Below are 18,072 nucleotides of genomic sequence, written 5' to 3' on the forward strand. Positions count from 1 at the left end.
TATACATCTGCTCTGCAGGCTGTTCCATTCCGGTCGTCTGGCAACAGCATGTCTCATAAAAATTATATGAATTACACTTTAACCACAACTGTGAAATGGTCCCATATAGATAAAACATGAGCAGCAATTTAAAGACTTGTCATCCGGGGGGGATGAAAGTAGTCTTGCGTGGGAGGAACTTCTTCCTAATCTCACTTCACATGACTTTCAAAAAAAAAAAAAAGACTACATGAAGAATTCCAAACACATATTGAACTAGCCCAGAGAGACAGACACCGAAAACTCTGGAGCCCTTGCTGATTGTGCACAGTCTATTTTCATAATACATTATGTCTGTCTTGCATAAGACATTGTAAAAAGGCCAGCGGGGCGCACGGGTGTTAATTGAAAAAGGTAGTTTAAGCAGGGGTCGCAGGGCATGCTTTGGGCACGAGGCGGATGACACCCTGGATCGGTTGGCCGCCATTCGCATAGAGAGGGAACAACCATCCGCTCTCACAATCACACCTAGGGACAATTTTGGAGTGTTCAATCAGTTTTTGGAATGTGGGAAGAAACTGGTGTACCCAGAGAAAACCCATGCAGGCCCGGGAGAACATGCAAGCTCCAAACTGGGAGAGTAGAGCTGGAATTGAACCCGGTACCTCTGCACTCCGGTCTGCCTAAATTATTGTCAATTTGTGAAAAATTCCCTCCAAATCAAATTTTCCTAGGTTCACCTGCACATTTATTTATTTATTTATTTATTTTGCATGTGTCCGCAGGCTATTGGAGAGGCAGTGATAACATGGAGGCATGTGTATCATTTGGAAATGGATTGACAGCTCAAGAAAAATAGCTGCAGGTCTAATCAATTTGAATCTGCTCCTTGCGTATGTGCTTGTCAGGTGAGGAGAGCAGCAGGCATCAGTAGCATTTCAGTCCAGTCAGCATGTGATCTTGCCAGCCTCTGCACAAGCAAACTCATGAATAGATCAGTACCGTGGGTGTTAGTCTGCAAGCATGTATCAAGATGCCATCTGTACAAAAAGCAAAACTACAGTTGTGATGTTAGCGACACCTTTTCACAGTTTAAAGTGCAACCACTTGAAGTCAAACTGTCGCTAATGTTCATGCAGATGTTTCTGAAACACGGTCCAGACGACAAGACGTAACCAAACCGTGGACAATAGTGCACCTGAGTTGACAAGGGCTCGTCTCAAATTGCAATAGCAACTACCACTGATCCAAACACCAACTCAGAAGCGTAATTTGGTGGTTTATTGAAAACATGTCTTTTTTTGTCCTCTCTCTGGACGAGTAGTTGCCAGTCGCTAATAACGGCAAACACCTGACAAATTAAATAATGAACATGTTCAACTTTTTTGTTAAAAATGTGTGGAGTAGAAGTCAGATCTCCTGAGCCACGTGTCTTCGCTGACTGTGACATGATGCAAAGTGGATCTTTGGCAATCATTGCGTCTATCTATCTATCTATCTATCTATCTATCTATCTATCTATCTATCTATCTATCTATCTATCTATCTATCTATCTATCTATCTATCTATCTATCTATCTATCTATCTATCTATCTATCTACCTACCTACCTACCTACCTACCTACCTACCTACCTACCTACCTACCTATCTATCTATCTATCTATCTATCTATCTATCTATCTATCTATCTATCTATCTATCTATCTATCTATCTATCTATCTATCTATCTATCTATCTATCTATCTATCTATCTATCCCACCTACCCACCTATCTATCTATCTATCTATCTATCTATCTATCTATCTATCTATCTATCTATCTATCTATCTATCTATCTATCTATCTATCTATCTATCTATCTATCTATCTATCTATCTATCTATCTATCTATCTATCTATCTATCTAATCAGATGTCTTCAATCACCGCTCCTCAAGTTTTAACTCTTGACAGACGATAATAGTTGAATGATTTCGCGATCTGTCTTTGTAAAATGGATTTATATGCCTGCAGGTATCCGTGGAATGTTTAAGTGATGTTCTTCTTTTGATCACTGTCAAAAGCCAGTGATGTTATTTTTATACATTGACACGTAGTGGGAACCAACAATTACCATAATGTAAAATGGGCAAATTTGTACCTACAGCAGAATGTCGTGTAGACCCATTTTGGGATAATTTTCTTGGAAAAAGGAAAATGCATAGGAATAAGGACCTCATAAGGACCTCCCCATACCTCACACACTCAATTAACATTTGACATCCCTTCTTCTTTTTCTTTCGGCTTTTCCCTTGAGGGGTTGCCACAGCAAATCAGTGTCCTCCATCTTCAGAGGTTTGATTTTCATGTTTGTTTTGGCCAAGCTTTTACGTCGGATGCCCTTCCTGACACAACCCTCTGTATTTATCCGGGCTTGAAACCAGCACAATAAGACACTGGCTTATGTCCCCTTGTTGCTACAGAACAAACAACTCATCCCGATTCCTGAAATACCAAACTACAGTCCGCAATGAAATCAAGATTTGCTAACCTCACTACACTTAAACTATTCCGCAAAATTAGCAAAATGCCATGAATGTCATCAGTCTCTCCAGCTTCATCTTTAAAAAAAAATCCCCTAATCCCCTCTTTGTAAAAACAATCAAGTCTGCAGGCAATAAAGATTCTGCTTGCTTTGCTGCTACCCGGTTTTAGTCAAGATATTAAATATTAATTCAAGCACACAGGGAAAAAAATGATCAGCAGTCCTGCATTTGATTTGACTGCATGCTTATACCACACCAATGTCTTTTGTTATATTTGTGGTCGGCGCCTTATACATTTGTTTACTGCCTATTTTTTTATATGCAGCCTCATTAAGAACATTTTCCCCCCATTTGTAATGATAAACAACAACATAAAACAAAGCAACACCACCATTTTGTTATATTTTTACACTTGTATTGACAAGAATCACAAACAACTACCGGTAAGGACTGTTTCAGAGTGGTGTTGTATTCAGTAAATATGTGGGTGAGTTCAATGGTTCACTAACCAGCAAGCTACGGTACACACACTTCCATTTGCTCTACGATTTGTGACCTTCAAAATACAGTAAATCACCCCAACCCTTTATTTTACATTTAAAGAAAATACATTTACACTGATGACAATAAAATGACCATTTTATCCTTTTCCTTTTTAAATGACACAGTGCACTTTTGCATCACATTTCAACTCTCAAAATATAAATTTTCTTCATTTTCCTTCCACTCTGAGCGTTACAATACTCCAAAAAGAACTTCAATACAGAAGGCACCTTCAACCCCCCCCCCCCCCCCCCCCCCAAACTCCCTCACTCTACGAATCCAGTCTATGCGGGTTTTAACTTTTCTCAAACAAATAGTTCAGACAGTGGTCTGATGTAAGGGTATTTTATGACTGTTCAGACATTCTGAACTTTTAGGTAATGTTGAAGAGAGAGAGATACAGTATCTTCGTTTCCCATTCTCTTTCTGTACAATAGCGTGATCAGCTTTTTCTTAAGAAGTAAAGTTGAGAGTGTTGGGGGACATGTGACGACGCCTGCTGTCCATGAGTAACTCGGTAGGGCTGTAGCCGTTAGCCAATGGTTTATCATTTATCAACATGCATTTCACAGTTTTAAGGTGACAGCCCCCTGAACAAAAAAAATAATCAGAATGCAATTTCAATCTATACGTTTTCATCGAAAAATCTGCAAGTCTTTATAGAGCAAATTGGGAGCATTTTTTTTTGCGATTTGCAGCTCAGGAATGTCATGTCAAAATGTAGACTTTAAATTCACGATCATATCCGCGGATGTAGTCGGTGTTTATTTAGCAATCATCACGTAACGCGAGTATTAGTCCACTTCGAGAAGATAATTTGTATTGCCAAACAGGAGCAAATCCGCTGCCACGGTCTCTCTGGAAGCACGCTGATGAACAGCAGCTCAAGCGGGTTGACTCATTCTTTAATGCATGCTGTGCAATTTGTTACCATCTTTTTTAGGTGCAGAATCAGACGCAACAAAACTTATCTGGTCTGCTCCTGACATCTTGGTATTCCATGATGCCCTTTATTTTGACTAAAGGAGACTTACTCAAATGTATTGTTTTCACAGGCATAATAAGCCCAAATTTGCTTCTGACAAAAATGGGTCCCATATAGCCCAAAATATGATCGACTGCTATGCACAATTTAGGTTTTGCTATAACCAATTAGTTGTTTATTAACCATTTAAATGTCTTAAGAGGTTAAGTGTACTCTGCTTTATTCCTTTTCTTCTTTTTCAAATATGTAGCTAGTTTGTTAGATACCTTCCATGTGTAAATGAAGAGGGGTATGCTTTAAATTGCACGTTGGGGTCTTTTTCATGAATCAATCAAAAATCAAGGGATGATGCTTTCTATTTTCTAGTTCTGACCTTTGTTTTCCCAAGTGCCTAAGTAGTTCCTGAGAAGTGGTTGAATCATGTCAAAGGTGTGGTTGAACCCAACCATTCAATAAATCCAGAAGAAGGAGCAAATAATGTAAATGAGGCCATCAAGGGAGTCGACGATTGATTGATATAGCTGTCAGTATAATGGGCCGCACATTGCGCCATCCCACCCATCATGGCAGACAATCAACAGCTTGGCTCTCGATGGACAAAAAGTGATTTGAATTTGAAGGAACAATTTTCCCTCAATGATCTTGCTGGCCTTATTCTGTTCTACGTTTTTCAGCCCTGCTCCAAACCAGGCTGGAAATTGCAGAGGGATCACTAAATAGTTGATAAATGCTGACTTTATTACCAGAATTATTATAGCGTCCCTATGGGCAGTACCCTTTTCCATGCAAAGTTACAGTAATGCTGAGGTTTGATTGTACTTGATGAACAGTGAAGCCAATAATCTTTAGAGTAAATGGGTAATCCTGCTTAAAATCCATTGGGGGTAAACACTGATGGTAATGGATGAAGGGGGTGGTTTATTCAATATCAAACATGATCTCTTCATACAGTTTCATGACAAGACTTTTTTTGGGACACTCCTCATTTTCAGTTAATTGTGTCGCTGTTAAGGTCCGGCAGGGTTGAGGACCCAATTGCCTGGAAGCAAGACTAGCGGGCTTTTAAAAATCCTGTTATTTTAGTCATAAAAAAAAACCTTAGAATTACCCCCCCAAATACATTTACTGTATGTGTATCTTAAGTTTGAAAAGCAGACATAAAGTAACAAACTATCAGACTAAACTCATCGTGGGCAAGGACTGAAAGAAACCAGTGAATTGATGCTGCATTCAAGGAAGGTGAGAAGTCGGACTTTTCCAACCTTGGACCAGGAAAAATACATAGTCATGCAGCTGGAATTAGCCTCCCTGAAATTAGCCCGCCCAGAAAATAAATGAAAGAATGATTTAAGGTCCTGCTTTTCTTTTTTTTAATTCTTGATTTAAAGTCACCAAATTGGCCCCAAAATGTTGGAAATTGTCAAAGTTATTTAAGGAGATGTCTTAAATCTGCCCAAAGCGATGCTCACTACCTCGATATTTAATCGACATTTCCACAGACAATTTTTAACGTGGACATAAACGACTACGTCTTCTGATTTAGAGGAGTTAGCTGCCTTGCTTGAGAACACTTTATTCAGGGGCATTATGGTGGTGGTTGGAAAGGGCAGCTGCTGAGCTGCAGAGCTTTTCAAAGCTTTTTGTACCACACCACCTCTATAAATACATTTCTGTCTCATGAGCTCATACCTGCTGAACGACTTTTGTGAGCTGATATGACTGTCACCCGCTAGGCTATTATGCAACGTGTTGCATGATATTCATAAGACGATGCGTTTTTAATTGTCATCATTCCTCATTTCCTTACCTCAGCTCTCTCTGGTGTATTTTGTGGGCACACTTCAGACCTTGCAAATCAACCGGCGGCTCTTCAATGGTGTGTGCTGCCTGTCAGCAGATATGAGCTTCCAGATGAGCGAGTTAGGGGATTAACTGTGACGTGAATAAACACACATTCATGCCACCTCTTCAGTAGCCTTGCCCATGAGGTGATGGCACAAGGATAATCTAATTTTCACTGTCAAATCAGTGTTTTGAGTTTCTTTTTATCAATGTGTCCTGTCACAGTTGTGAGTAATGTTGTGAGGATGTATTTTGTGTTGATGCATTGATGTGCTTTCTCCTTGTTTAAGATCCAGACTTGCGCGCTGTTCATCTGAGAAACTACTTGACTAAATGTGTTACTACTTCATTGAAGAGAGGATGAGGAAAATGAGTTCATTGAAAGGAAGGCAAAATTGTGTGATGGTAAAATCTTTTTATTTAGTCATTTCACCACTGATGCGCAGATTCCTTGCAGGCCTTTACTCGAAAGACAAAAAAAATGATAATCTTAATCAAACAGCATTGCATTTTCTCCCAGAAGAGTGTTGCTGCTCTGCATGAAATCCAAGGCTGCTTTGACAGTAGAACACAGAATTAATAAGATCCGTTTAAAAACATGGTGAGTGGTTTGCACGTCTGTCTCACGTTTGTCATGTTAGGAATCTTGACTACAGTTCATGTTTAGACTTGCCATGTTTGAATCAAGGCACCCGAGCCACAGCCTACTTTACAAAACGGGTGAAACTCCTTAGCTAGCTAACTGTGGGTACCCTCAGTGGTCGTTTAACAAATGTCAGAAAGAAAGATAGGGAATGAAACCAAAAATTCTCAAGATACTAAAAAGGAGAGGAGTAGCAGTACCTTACATTGCAGGAGTTTCTGAAAAACTACAGAGTTCTTTGGCAACACAAAATTCCTACTTATTTCAAACCGATAAACACTTTAAGGCAAAAATTAGTGCATCCAAAAGATAGGCTGCCAAATGAAAAACAAAGTAATGTAGTTTATTCAACACATTGTAAGAATGAAAATTGTAAAGAGCAATACATTGGGGAGACTAAACAAATTCTCAAAAAAAGACTTTATCAACATCGCAGGGATACTACTAGTGGGCCTCAATCGGCAGTACATATGCACCTAAAAGCTAGCAACCACTCATTTGATGACAATGAGTCAAAAGAACATAGATGGTTTGAAAGGCGAGTAAAAAAAGAATTTTTTATAAAAAAGCTAAATCCTTCATTAAACCGATATGGTGGGGTGAGGTTCAATTTGGATCGTTCATACAATAGCCTGCTTAAGCAACATAGGATTAGTAATACTGATGAGGTGATACCGGTGGAAGTGGGGCAATCAGGCCAGTCGTTAGTCAGGAATGTAGGAACAATCTGTGGGGCTGCAGGGAGTGGTCCTCTCCTCCCCCCAACGTGAGAGTAAGGACCTAAAGAGTTGGATGGTTCTCTTTATTTGTAAGTAGGTTCGTTGTCAGATCTCCCAGGCAGGTGACGCGCAGAGCTTGATCGTGGCGTGGAGTTGAGCAAGTCGTGCCGTGATGTCCGTCCGACGCCCGGCGTGAGCCGGGCGTGAGTCTGAGCTGCTTCTGCCCGTGGTTCGCCCAATCTCTCTGTCCCGTGACAGCTCCTTTTATACAATTTACAAGCGTGTGCTATGCGTCAGGATGATACGCACATCAAGGAGATCAAAAAATTGAAAGACATGAAAGTGTTGAAAGGCGCACTTCAAAATCATACACTCGTGTGACGCAACAGACCTATCATAGCAGTGTCCGGCACACTGTTGTTGTTATCCACTGTTGCTGTTATCCATCAGAGTGAATTGTCAAGGCCGCTGGTGACTGCAGTGACTACATCGAGAGCTTTAGAGTGCATGCAGTGCTTACACACCAAAACAGCCGAAGCTAACAAGCTAGCCCAAGCTATGATATATATATATATATATATATATATATATATATATATATATATATATATATATATATATATATATATATATATATATATATATATATATATATTCATATACAGTACAGTGGGCATGTACATAACACAACAGGTAAACTGCAACGCTTACATCTTACTGTATTATGTATACAATTTTAAAAAGTCATCAATCTTCTTCTGCTTCCCATTTTTACCTTTTAACACAAACACTTCAATCTCGTCTGCTACACACGAGCTAGCGTCTGAAAATGAAAATGGGTCTGCTACACGGGTGCTGGGCACGTAACCAAGTCACCTGACCAAGTCGATCAATGATGGCGTGACACGTGACCAAGACACGTGACCAAGTTGACCAATGGCGCGACCGATGGCGTGTCACGTGACAAAGTCGACCAATGGCGCGATCGATGGCGGCTCACGTAACAAGACACGTGACCAAGTTGACCAATGGCGCGACGGATATATCGATATAAACAACAAAAATGGCCGGCGGGGGATGAAAATGATCACCGTAATAACCGGGTATCGTACTAAACGGTACTAATTATACATAAAAAGACTAGAAATGTGCAAGGGAAATGAAAATAGTATCGTAATAAGCGGTACTATCGATATAACCGATATCGATATTACGAGACTTTACTATATATATATATATATAAAAATATATATATATATATATATATATATATATATATATATATATATAAAATATATATATATATATATATATATATATATATATATATATATATATATATATATATATATATATATATATATATATATATATATATATATATATATATATATATATATATAACTAGCTTGGGCTAGCTTGTTAGCTTGGGCTGTTTTGGTGTGTAAGCACTGCATGCACTCTAAAGCTCTCGATGTAGTCACTGCAGTCACCAGCGGCCTTGACAATTCACTCTGATGGATAACAACAAGCAGATTGGGGTGGCTGCTGCATGAAGTTTGTACGACAAGAATTCCCAGACTGTCAAACCAAACGCGAATTAACAGTCAGTTGACAGCATGTTTGTCATTGTTTTTTTAAATTTTGCTGCTCATATTGTCGGCAGGCGGACCGGTAGTCCAGTGGTTAGTTAGCACACCGGCTCCACAGTGCAGAGGTCGCCAGTTCGCGTCCCAGTCTGGCCTCTCTGTGTGGAGTTTGCATGTTTTCTCCGGGTCCTCCGGTTTCCTCCCACACTCCATAAACATGTACGACAGGCAGATTGACCACTCCAAATTGTCCCTAGGTGTGAGTGTGAGAGTGACTGTTGTACGTCTTTGTGTGCCCTGCGATTGGCTGGCAACCAATTCAGGGTGTCCCCCCCCCTCCTCGTGCCCGAAGACAGCTGAGATAGGCTCCAGCACCCCCCGCGACTCTAATGAGGAATAAGCGCTACAGTAAATGGATGGATGGATGTTGTCGGCATCAGCAGGGAGTTTTTTTTTTAAATAAAGTTTAGTGGAGCTATAGATGATAGCATCCTCACCCCGAATAAACAGTTCTAATTTGTTCAGTGACAAACAAAAACAGTCTACTTAAACTGCACCATGCACGGCACTACATTAGGGCTAGGGGGAGCTGGAGACCCATCAAAAATCTGTCAGGCCTTACTCCCCCCAGCAACCCCATGCCCTGGCAAATTATTTACGCATTGATTTATTTGAAGTTCACAAGTAGGCAGCCATTCTGTTCCAATATAATATTTGTTTAAGTGTTTGTGCTGCAGCTGCGCCCCATGTGTGTTGGTGAGGGGATAGAGTCTTTCAGTTACCTGCGCATTACGTATGTGTTTGAAAATGACCTCCAAGCATGCACCGCTTCTCTAGGACCGTTTGGAAACTGAGAGTGTTGTGCAAATTTGTTGTTTGCCAATTCAGAGTTCACCAAAAATGGTGCTCGGTAATGATGGCAAAATGAGGCATCACGAGGCAATGAGGCTTTCATTCAAATGGTTCGCTCCTGGGCCAAAGCATCATGAGGCCTCATTTGTTCTATTGGACCATCATGTGGAAAATAAATGTCATAACAGAGAGAGTAATTAAAATGATACCATGGATTTGATGGAGTCAAAATGTATGGAAGATGATTAGGGCCAACGAAGAAAAAAATAGTTGCCATTATTCTCACTTTTATCTCAAATTCAGACTTCAAAGTGAAAATCCTCACTTTAAAGTCAAAATTTTCAGATTAAAATCAGGAATTTGAGAATAAAGTCACAATTCTGACTATAAAGTCAGAATTTATTGGCCCGGTAGTCGAGTGGTTAGCCTCACAGCGCAGGGTCGTAAATTCAAGACACTCTCCGGCCTCCCTGTGTGGAGTTTGCATGTTCTCCCTGGGCCCCTGTGGGTAGTCTCCGTGTCCTCTGGTTTCCACCCACATTCCAAAAGGATGCATGGTAGGCTTATTGAACACTCCAAAGTGTCCCTTGGTGTGAGTGTGAGTGTGAGTGTGTTTGGTCGTTTGTCTTTGACTCAGTGTGCCCTGCGAATGGCTGGTAACCAATTCAGGGTGTCCCCCCCCCCCCCCCCCCCCGGTGCCCGAAGACGGCTGGGATAATGAGGAAGAAGCGGTACAGAAAATGGATGGGTGAACTCAGAATTTTGAGATAAAACTTAGAATCTTGCCAACTTTACTTTTTTTTCTGCGCTAGCCCTAATCCTCTTGCGTAAAAATGGCATAGAGTTGTGATGTGAATGAATGTGTGTGTGTTATTTGAAAAAAATAATTGCTTTACTTTAGACATTGACAAACAAACATGAACCAAGACACACATTTCATTCATTTTTGTCGAGGGAAAGATGTTCTGTTGGTACCCAAATTCTTTAGAGCAAAGTTAACACTTTTGAAATATCAACAAGTAGACGAAAGATATTACGAGGGATACACATGTTATCACATAGTTTGCATTATATATTCGCACTGGTTACTATAATTTGTACCTTTTTAGGACAGATCTGCTCAATATAATCACAGACGGGATGTTCTCTTTTTTTGGGTCGTTGATTTCCACTGATTGACACGTGAAACTATGAGTTGGCGCTGATATAGGAAGCCCGTCTCGCGAGGCTTTGGACGTGGCAGCTGCATGTTTTGAGGCTTTGGGCGTGTGTATTCAAAATAGGGTACAAATTTGTCCAAAGATTTTTTTTCTTGACATCCACTAAAATAATTTAAACACGTTTAGGTTATCATGAAGTCAAACATACATGCAGATTGAACAAAAATATACTCTTGGATAACAGATGCTATTTGCTTCAATTCTAAATTAATAATCTGGTTTTGATTCTTTGTGTATGATTCCAGTGGTCAGCCCTTACCCTTTCGATGCGGTTTCAACAAGAAGGTGTCATTCCATTTACAAGGGCTTTGCTCAGTGTCTCATGGCTCTGGGTGACAGTCTGACTGACACCGCACGCAAGGATGAAGACACACACGAGATACAGTCAATTTGCAGGTCAGTGCATTTTCTTAAATGAGCACCGTTATTAGTGGCATGATCAGGGACAAATTACATAATCAAGTGAGATCAGAAATAAAACTTCACAAACATCATAGTATTTTTATTCTATCCATCTATCCATCCATCCATACATCCATCCATCCATCCATCCATACATCCATCCATCCATCCTTCGATCCATCGATCCATCCATCCATCCATCCATCCATCCATCCATCCATCCATCCATCCATCCATCCATCCATCCTTCGATCCATCATGCGTGTGCGTGTGAGTGTGTGTGAGTGCGCATGTGTGTGTGTATGTATAGGCTTGCAATGTGTGCGTGTCATTTGGCTTGAAGTCACAGGTGGTGTGCAAACAGCAGAATAACTGTGAGGACACTTAACAGACAAGCAGATGGTTCAGAGAAGACGAAAACCTCAAGAGAATTCTGCTCTACTGCTGCTAACATCTGACTCTTGTCATTCTAAAACTTTCAAACCTCTGTTCTGAGCTTTATTCTTGCAGTTACTTTCCTCAACTGGAATAGTGTCCCTAGAAGGGTATAATGGAGCTTAAAGGACAGCCGACATCACTTTTTTGTTTCCTAACTGACATCAAAAAAACGTTTTATAGCATCTAAAATACCCCAAACGCGCAGGATGATATTTTTAGTCAAATGCAAAACACCAATAAAAATGACTTAAAGTGTCTAAAAAATACTTCAAATTGAAGCCGGAAGTGGCCAGTTTGAGAAGGTCCCGCTCCCTTGTTCGTGGTGTCACGCCAAGACGTCTTGCCTTGCTCGAGAATCAAAACAATGGCTTCAGATTCGGAGAATATGCTTTCTTGTTACTCATACAGTTATGAATATGATTCAAATAGTTCTGAAGAGGAAAGCATACATGTTTGCAATCGATTAAAGAATTTATTCCGGTCATTTTGAGGCATCTAGAAAGAAATGTAGCACCCAAAAAATGCTGAAGATGGTGACAAAGCTCCGTGGAAATAGGCTGATTTGTCTCCTGGGAATTTTGGTCAGTGTATATCAAATAGTTGTTCTGTGCAATACACAAGGATTCACCATAGCGTTATTTATGTGTTTTCCTCCTAATTTCGCCATCAACACGGATCAACACAATGTTTTCAGACCAAACAAATTACCCAAAATGCATTGTGTGTCCTTTCTCGGTCAGGGGCGTTCCTTCCGTGACGTGACGTCAGGAATCGTCACCAACTCAAAAACAAGACTTCCTGAATATTCAGGGGGAGTCTTAAAACGTAAAATATAGCTATATGCGGTGGAATCTTTGTAAAATAGTAGAAGTCATTTGAAGCTATTTTACAAATTATGTACACAACTTGTCGGAGGCATCAGTTGTCCTTTAAATCAAAAGCCACATTTGAGATACTCTGTATCAAAGTTGAATCAGAATATGTACAACGTTGTACTTCACTATACTGCTCTACATGATATTACTATTTGATTTCAACGGTAGTGGCTGATGTATCAATCCAGTGGCCCCTCTCAGTGATTGTGCAAATGTGACTGGAAAATGTTATCTGTTCCGACATGTCTTCTGGGATCAACTTGGATCTCGTCTGGGTGGTCCTAAATGTGATTGTGACTGTGAATGGTTATTCGTCGATGTGTCTCCTGCGATTGTATGGCAACCAGTTCAGGGTGTACCCTGCTTACAGCCCAAACACATCTGTATGCTGCAGAACACCAGAGACACCGGTTAGGATAAGCACGTTAGAAAATGGATTGGACTTGATCAAGTTTTTACAACACATCAAAGGTGCCAGCAAGCACTTGTAGGTTGATTGAGCAATCTATTTTGTCCCTAGGTTTGAGTGTGACCATGCATGGTTGTTTGTATGCACTGCGATTGACTGGCAACTGCTTCAGTGTGTCCCCTCCACCTACCTCCTGAAAACAACTGAGATAGGCTCCAGCAATCTCCAAACCCAAGTGAGGATAAAACGGTTCGGATAATGAATAAATGAAAGAAATTGTTATTTGTTGTGACAAATTTGAATTTGTACATTTGTTAATATCTCAAGTAGTTGGGTAAGAATGTAGCAGCGGGACTGCAGCAGTGTCTGTATGTATGTATGTATGTATGTATGTATGTATGTATGTATGTATGTATGTATGTATGTATGTATGTATGTATGTATGTATGTATGTATGTATATGTGTATGTATGTGTGCATGTGTGTGTGTATGTGTGTGTGTATGTGTGTGTGTATGTGTGTATGCGTGTGTGTGCGTGTGTGTGTGTGTGTGTGTGTCTGTGTATGTGTGTGTGTATGTATGTATGTATGTATGTATGTATGTATGTATGTATGTATGTATGTATGTATGTATGTATGTATGTATGTATGTATGTATGTATGTATGTATGTATATGTGTATGTATGTGTGCATGTGTGTGTGTATGTGTGTGTGTATGTGTGTGTGTATGTGTGTATGCGTGTGTGTGCGTGTGTGTGTGTGTGTGTGTGTGTGTCTGTGTATGTGTGTGTGTATGTATGTATGTATGTATGTATGTATGTATGTATGTATGTATGTATGTATGTATGTATGTATGTATGTATGTATGTATGTATGTATAGAAGGGCGTTGTACCCAATTCTTGCCATGGTGATAACATCAGAATCAGAAAGAATCAGAAAGCCTTTCATCGTCCCACAATGGGGAAATTTGGCATACATTAGTGCAAGGGCATCCGACGTAAAAGCTTGGCCAAAACAAACATGTGGATCATACCGCTAAACATGGAGGACACTGATTTGCAGTGGCGACCCCTTGAAGGGAAAAGCCGAAAGGAAAGCAAGAAGATTCCCTACTATAGTATGTTTTGGGGGGGGGGGGTAATGTCTGTGCAGTTCAGTATTGAGTGGAACTGGGCCGCGAACCAGTTTTGGAGGGCCAGTGTAGGGGGTTGGGTTCTCTGCCCCGGTAGAGCTTGATGCCCAGCAACACCCCTGAATAATGTGTAAAGAATGTTGTCTAGATTTAAGTGCATAAATGTGTACTGCTCTACGTCTTTCCCTACATGGTGAGCCAACCCAGTCCCTCAGTTGTCAGTCTCGCTATTGTGCTCCTTGGATGGCTGACACACTACGTGCCAGCTCCATCTGACACACAGTGGAAGCACTTTCCCTGCATTTCTTTGTCAAAGTAATAGGACTTGGAAATTGTCGGTTTTGTTTGTTCAAAATCAGTACAACATTGGTATTATTTTAACTTGCCCAATTTTGTTTTTTCAAAATAAAATCATATCCAAGGTCAAGCATTCATCCCAGAACAGATTGTGGTTGACCATACTGAAACAATCATACCCACATAGACAGCTCTATCCATTAAATAATCTGAGTCGGTAGGTTGAAGAGATGGGGAATACTCATTATGGAGTTATTGTTTAATGGTTCTCAATTCAATTCCCTATTTTATTTAGTGCTTTTTACCATTGCTATTCCAGTGGGCAAGTAACCTTTAAGCTATATAATTTTGTCTTGTTGTAACACAGCAACTATATTTCATCAGTGCCTCTCTTCTTCTTTAGCACCGCAAAAGGTCACTGTTTAATTCTATTGTGCATCCTTAGCCCCTAATATTTCCTTTTCACCTCTCCTGGTCTGCAGCCGCCAAGATTACAACTCCACAATACCTATTGTGGCGATCAGGAATAAGAGAAGCGATGCACTCCAGGGATCTCTCTGACAATGGGGCAACCTTGTCCTAGATGCAAAATGTACCTTCTCAGTGAGCATAGCTCAACATGTGTGGTGGTTCTCATTAGGTCCCTCTGATAGAAAAAAAAAAAAACATGTTGTCAGAGGGAAGCGTGGAATGGTGGAGTACAGATGGAATAGGAAGAATGAACAAATTAGTAGAAAAGAACCAAGATGCTGAAAAAGAAATGACATTTATGGGAGGAACATTAGGAGAACAGCTTGTGAAAAAAGTGTGTCCATGGACAAGTGTGTGAGTATTTTAACACCATTGTCATTACATTAGGCCCACTCACGCTAATGCGGCTGGTTTTCAGGATAAGTGCTTTAATTGGTACCTCAAGGAATAGCACCAACTGAACAATAGTGAAGGGGTGTGATGTGGGTGGGCTGTAAGGTCAGGGTAGCACAAATATACGAAATAAGATCCGTTTTTAAATATACTTTTACTTGTTAGATTTATATTGTAATACATGCGTCAGGGATGCACCGTTGGTGAGAAGAGTGTGCTGTTCATTTAAAGGACAACTGACCTCACTTTTTTGTTTTTTAACTGACACCAGAAAAACGTTTTATAGCATCTAAAATAACCAAAACATGCAGTATGATATTTTTATTCAAATGCAAAACACCAATAAAAATGACTAAAAGTGTCCAAAATCTGCAAAAAAATTGAGCTGCGAATTGGGCATGTTCAGAAAGTCCCGCCCCCATTTCGTGACGTCACGCCAAGACGTCTTGCATTGCTTGTGAATCAAAACAACGGCTTCAGATTCAGAGAATATGCTTTCATGTTACACATCCAGTTATGAATATGATTTAAATAGTCCTGATGAGCAAAGCATACAGGTTTGCAATCGATTAAAGAATTTATTTGGGCCATTTTGAGGCAAACAGGCGGGGGGAATGTCTCACCCAAAAAGAGGCAGGAAAATGGCGACCAGCTCCGGTGAGGAATGAATCAGCCCGTTTCCACAGGCTGATACATTCCTTCCATGGAGTTTGCCTCCCTCTGCTGGCGGCTTTTGGGTGTAAGACATGGTTTAAAAAAACAGTACAGCAAAATACATTGACGTGATGGAAAAACGCTACAATGCGTCTTTTTTACAGTGAGGAGGCGGTCCTTTTCTGACGTCACGTATGGACTCGTCACCAACTCAAAAACAAGACTTCCTGAATGTTCAGCGCGAGTCTTAAAACGTAAAATATAGCTATATGCGGTGGAATATTATTAAAATACGCCCAGTGGAAGTCATTTGAAGCCATTTTACAAATTATGGACACAACTTGTCCGGAGACGTCGGTTGTCCTTTAAGGCTTGTCAATTTTCGCTCACTCCTGCCTCTGGCAGCCGGTTACACGTAAGTCAAGTCACGTCATTTGTTACTCAAATATATGCATTATGATTTCCAAAAGTGCGGCCCAGTAGTTTGCGGTGCCCTGTGATTAGCTGGTAACCGGTTCAGGGTGTCCCCTGCCCACCCCCCAAAGACATCTGGGACTGGCTCTAGCACCATCCGTGACCCTTGTGAGGATTAAGCGGATTGGAAAATGGATGGATGGATGTATGGATGAATGGATGATGGATGGAAATCTGGTTTGCTTCGATGTCTTCTGGTTTGCTGTCATACATCTTGGTCAGTCCACTCTGCTCCTCTCTCCTCCACATCTCATTTGTGGCTCCCATGAGCGACGTGGGGTCCTCGTTAGTAGACCAAACGATTGCACCAAACGACCACATGGCCGAGGAATGATCAAAACATTCAAGAAGTGTCTCAAACCATTTATATCTCCTCATGTCTCATTATTCTGTCAAATATCCTCACAGCTGGATTGATTTTCGGGTGGTGGTGGTGCTCGTATCATAAACAGGGCATTGAGCAAGGTCATTGGAAATTGCCATCGGCAAAATTATTTGAGTCGTGAGTTAGTAAGGTATCTTTTTTCTAAAAGCAACACCAGCTACCCCCCTGAACATCGTTGTGTACCAATATGCACACTGATATCCAAATTCAACAGTGTTTTAAGCAACCATGGCTTTTCGAGTGATGTTTAACTGCATTGTAATTGCATTGTTCTGCGACACAAGTCTCTAGTTTCTCAGACGCCGCAATGCATGAATACATTAAATCAAAAGGAGAAACAGACAATTTCAAGAAACAGACCCAAAAGGAAGATGAACTATATTTGGATTACAAAGATTCGGCGGTGTCCATTGATGACATCTGGTTCTGCAACCAACCCATTATGTCATTGTTGGACACCTCGATATTTATCTTTATTTCTTGCATCATGAGCTTTTTTTTGCTTGTTTTATACATTTAACATAACTTGTAAAATGGTGTGAGATGAGAGGAATTACGTGTTATTTCAAGACCAACTTTGTAGGTTCTGAATGACCTGCTATGAAGCAGTGAAAAAAGCCTTAAAACACTTTCAGCAAAGGATTGGGGTACTGGCTCACGCTCTTTAATTCACTTCAAACACAATTTTATCATTTGGTCTGTTGGAAAATAAAGTAGGTGACATAAAGGGAGGGATTTTGGTGGGGAAAATCCAAGGACTCGTATGTTGTCGTCTTTTACTCAAACCTACACGCCTTGTGACTTGCAGGCTATAGCCAGAGCAAACCACATAAGCCAAGTTACCTTGAGAAAATGAACACCTTCCCTGGCGGATTAAGCATGCTCTGCTGTAAAACCCTACTTCCTTATGTATTGTGCAAGAAGTGCAACTCCTCATCCCTTCTATTAAGCAGCCAGCATTAGACTACAGGTAATTTTGACTGACATGTCCTGCGCCAGTCACTGATATGATGGCATTTGCTTCCTTTAGCGTTTTTTTTTAAGCTATTTTTATTTGACAGTAACAGTATGCTAAAATCTGTGACCTTTTTCGAAGACACTCAGGCTGAAGATCTTTACCTTCGTCTGTGGCATGTCTTCACGAGAAAATGGATAAAAGATGTCCCGTATGTATAAATAGAACAGTTTGTAGAGATGACACAATGAGTGTGAGGGCTGACAGATGGGTACAGTATATAC

The 18,072-nt window shown here is 40.5% G+C and overlaps 1 protein-coding gene across 1 annotated transcript in view; it reads left to right on the forward strand.

The window, feature by feature from the left end:
- nrn1la (neuritin 1-like a) overlaps positions 1-18,072 on the forward strand; it is a 65,918-nt gene that overhangs the window by 29,589 nt on the left and 18,257 nt on the right. Inside the window, exon 2 of the mRNA XM_088996394.1 lies at positions 11,146-11,296. Within this exon, the coding sequence (XP_088852520.1) occupies positions 11,146-11,296 (151 nt within the window). The remainder of the gene's footprint in view (positions 1-11,145; positions 11,297-18,072) is intronic.

The sequence above is a fragment of the Hippocampus bargibanti genome, linkage group LG05 (genome assembly GCF_051943395.1).
Source record: "Hippocampus bargibanti isolate YZ-2025 linkage group LG05, ASM5194339v1, whole genome shotgun sequence".
NCBI lineage: Eukaryota > Metazoa > Chordata > Actinopteri > Syngnathiformes > Syngnathidae > Hippocampus > Hippocampus bargibanti.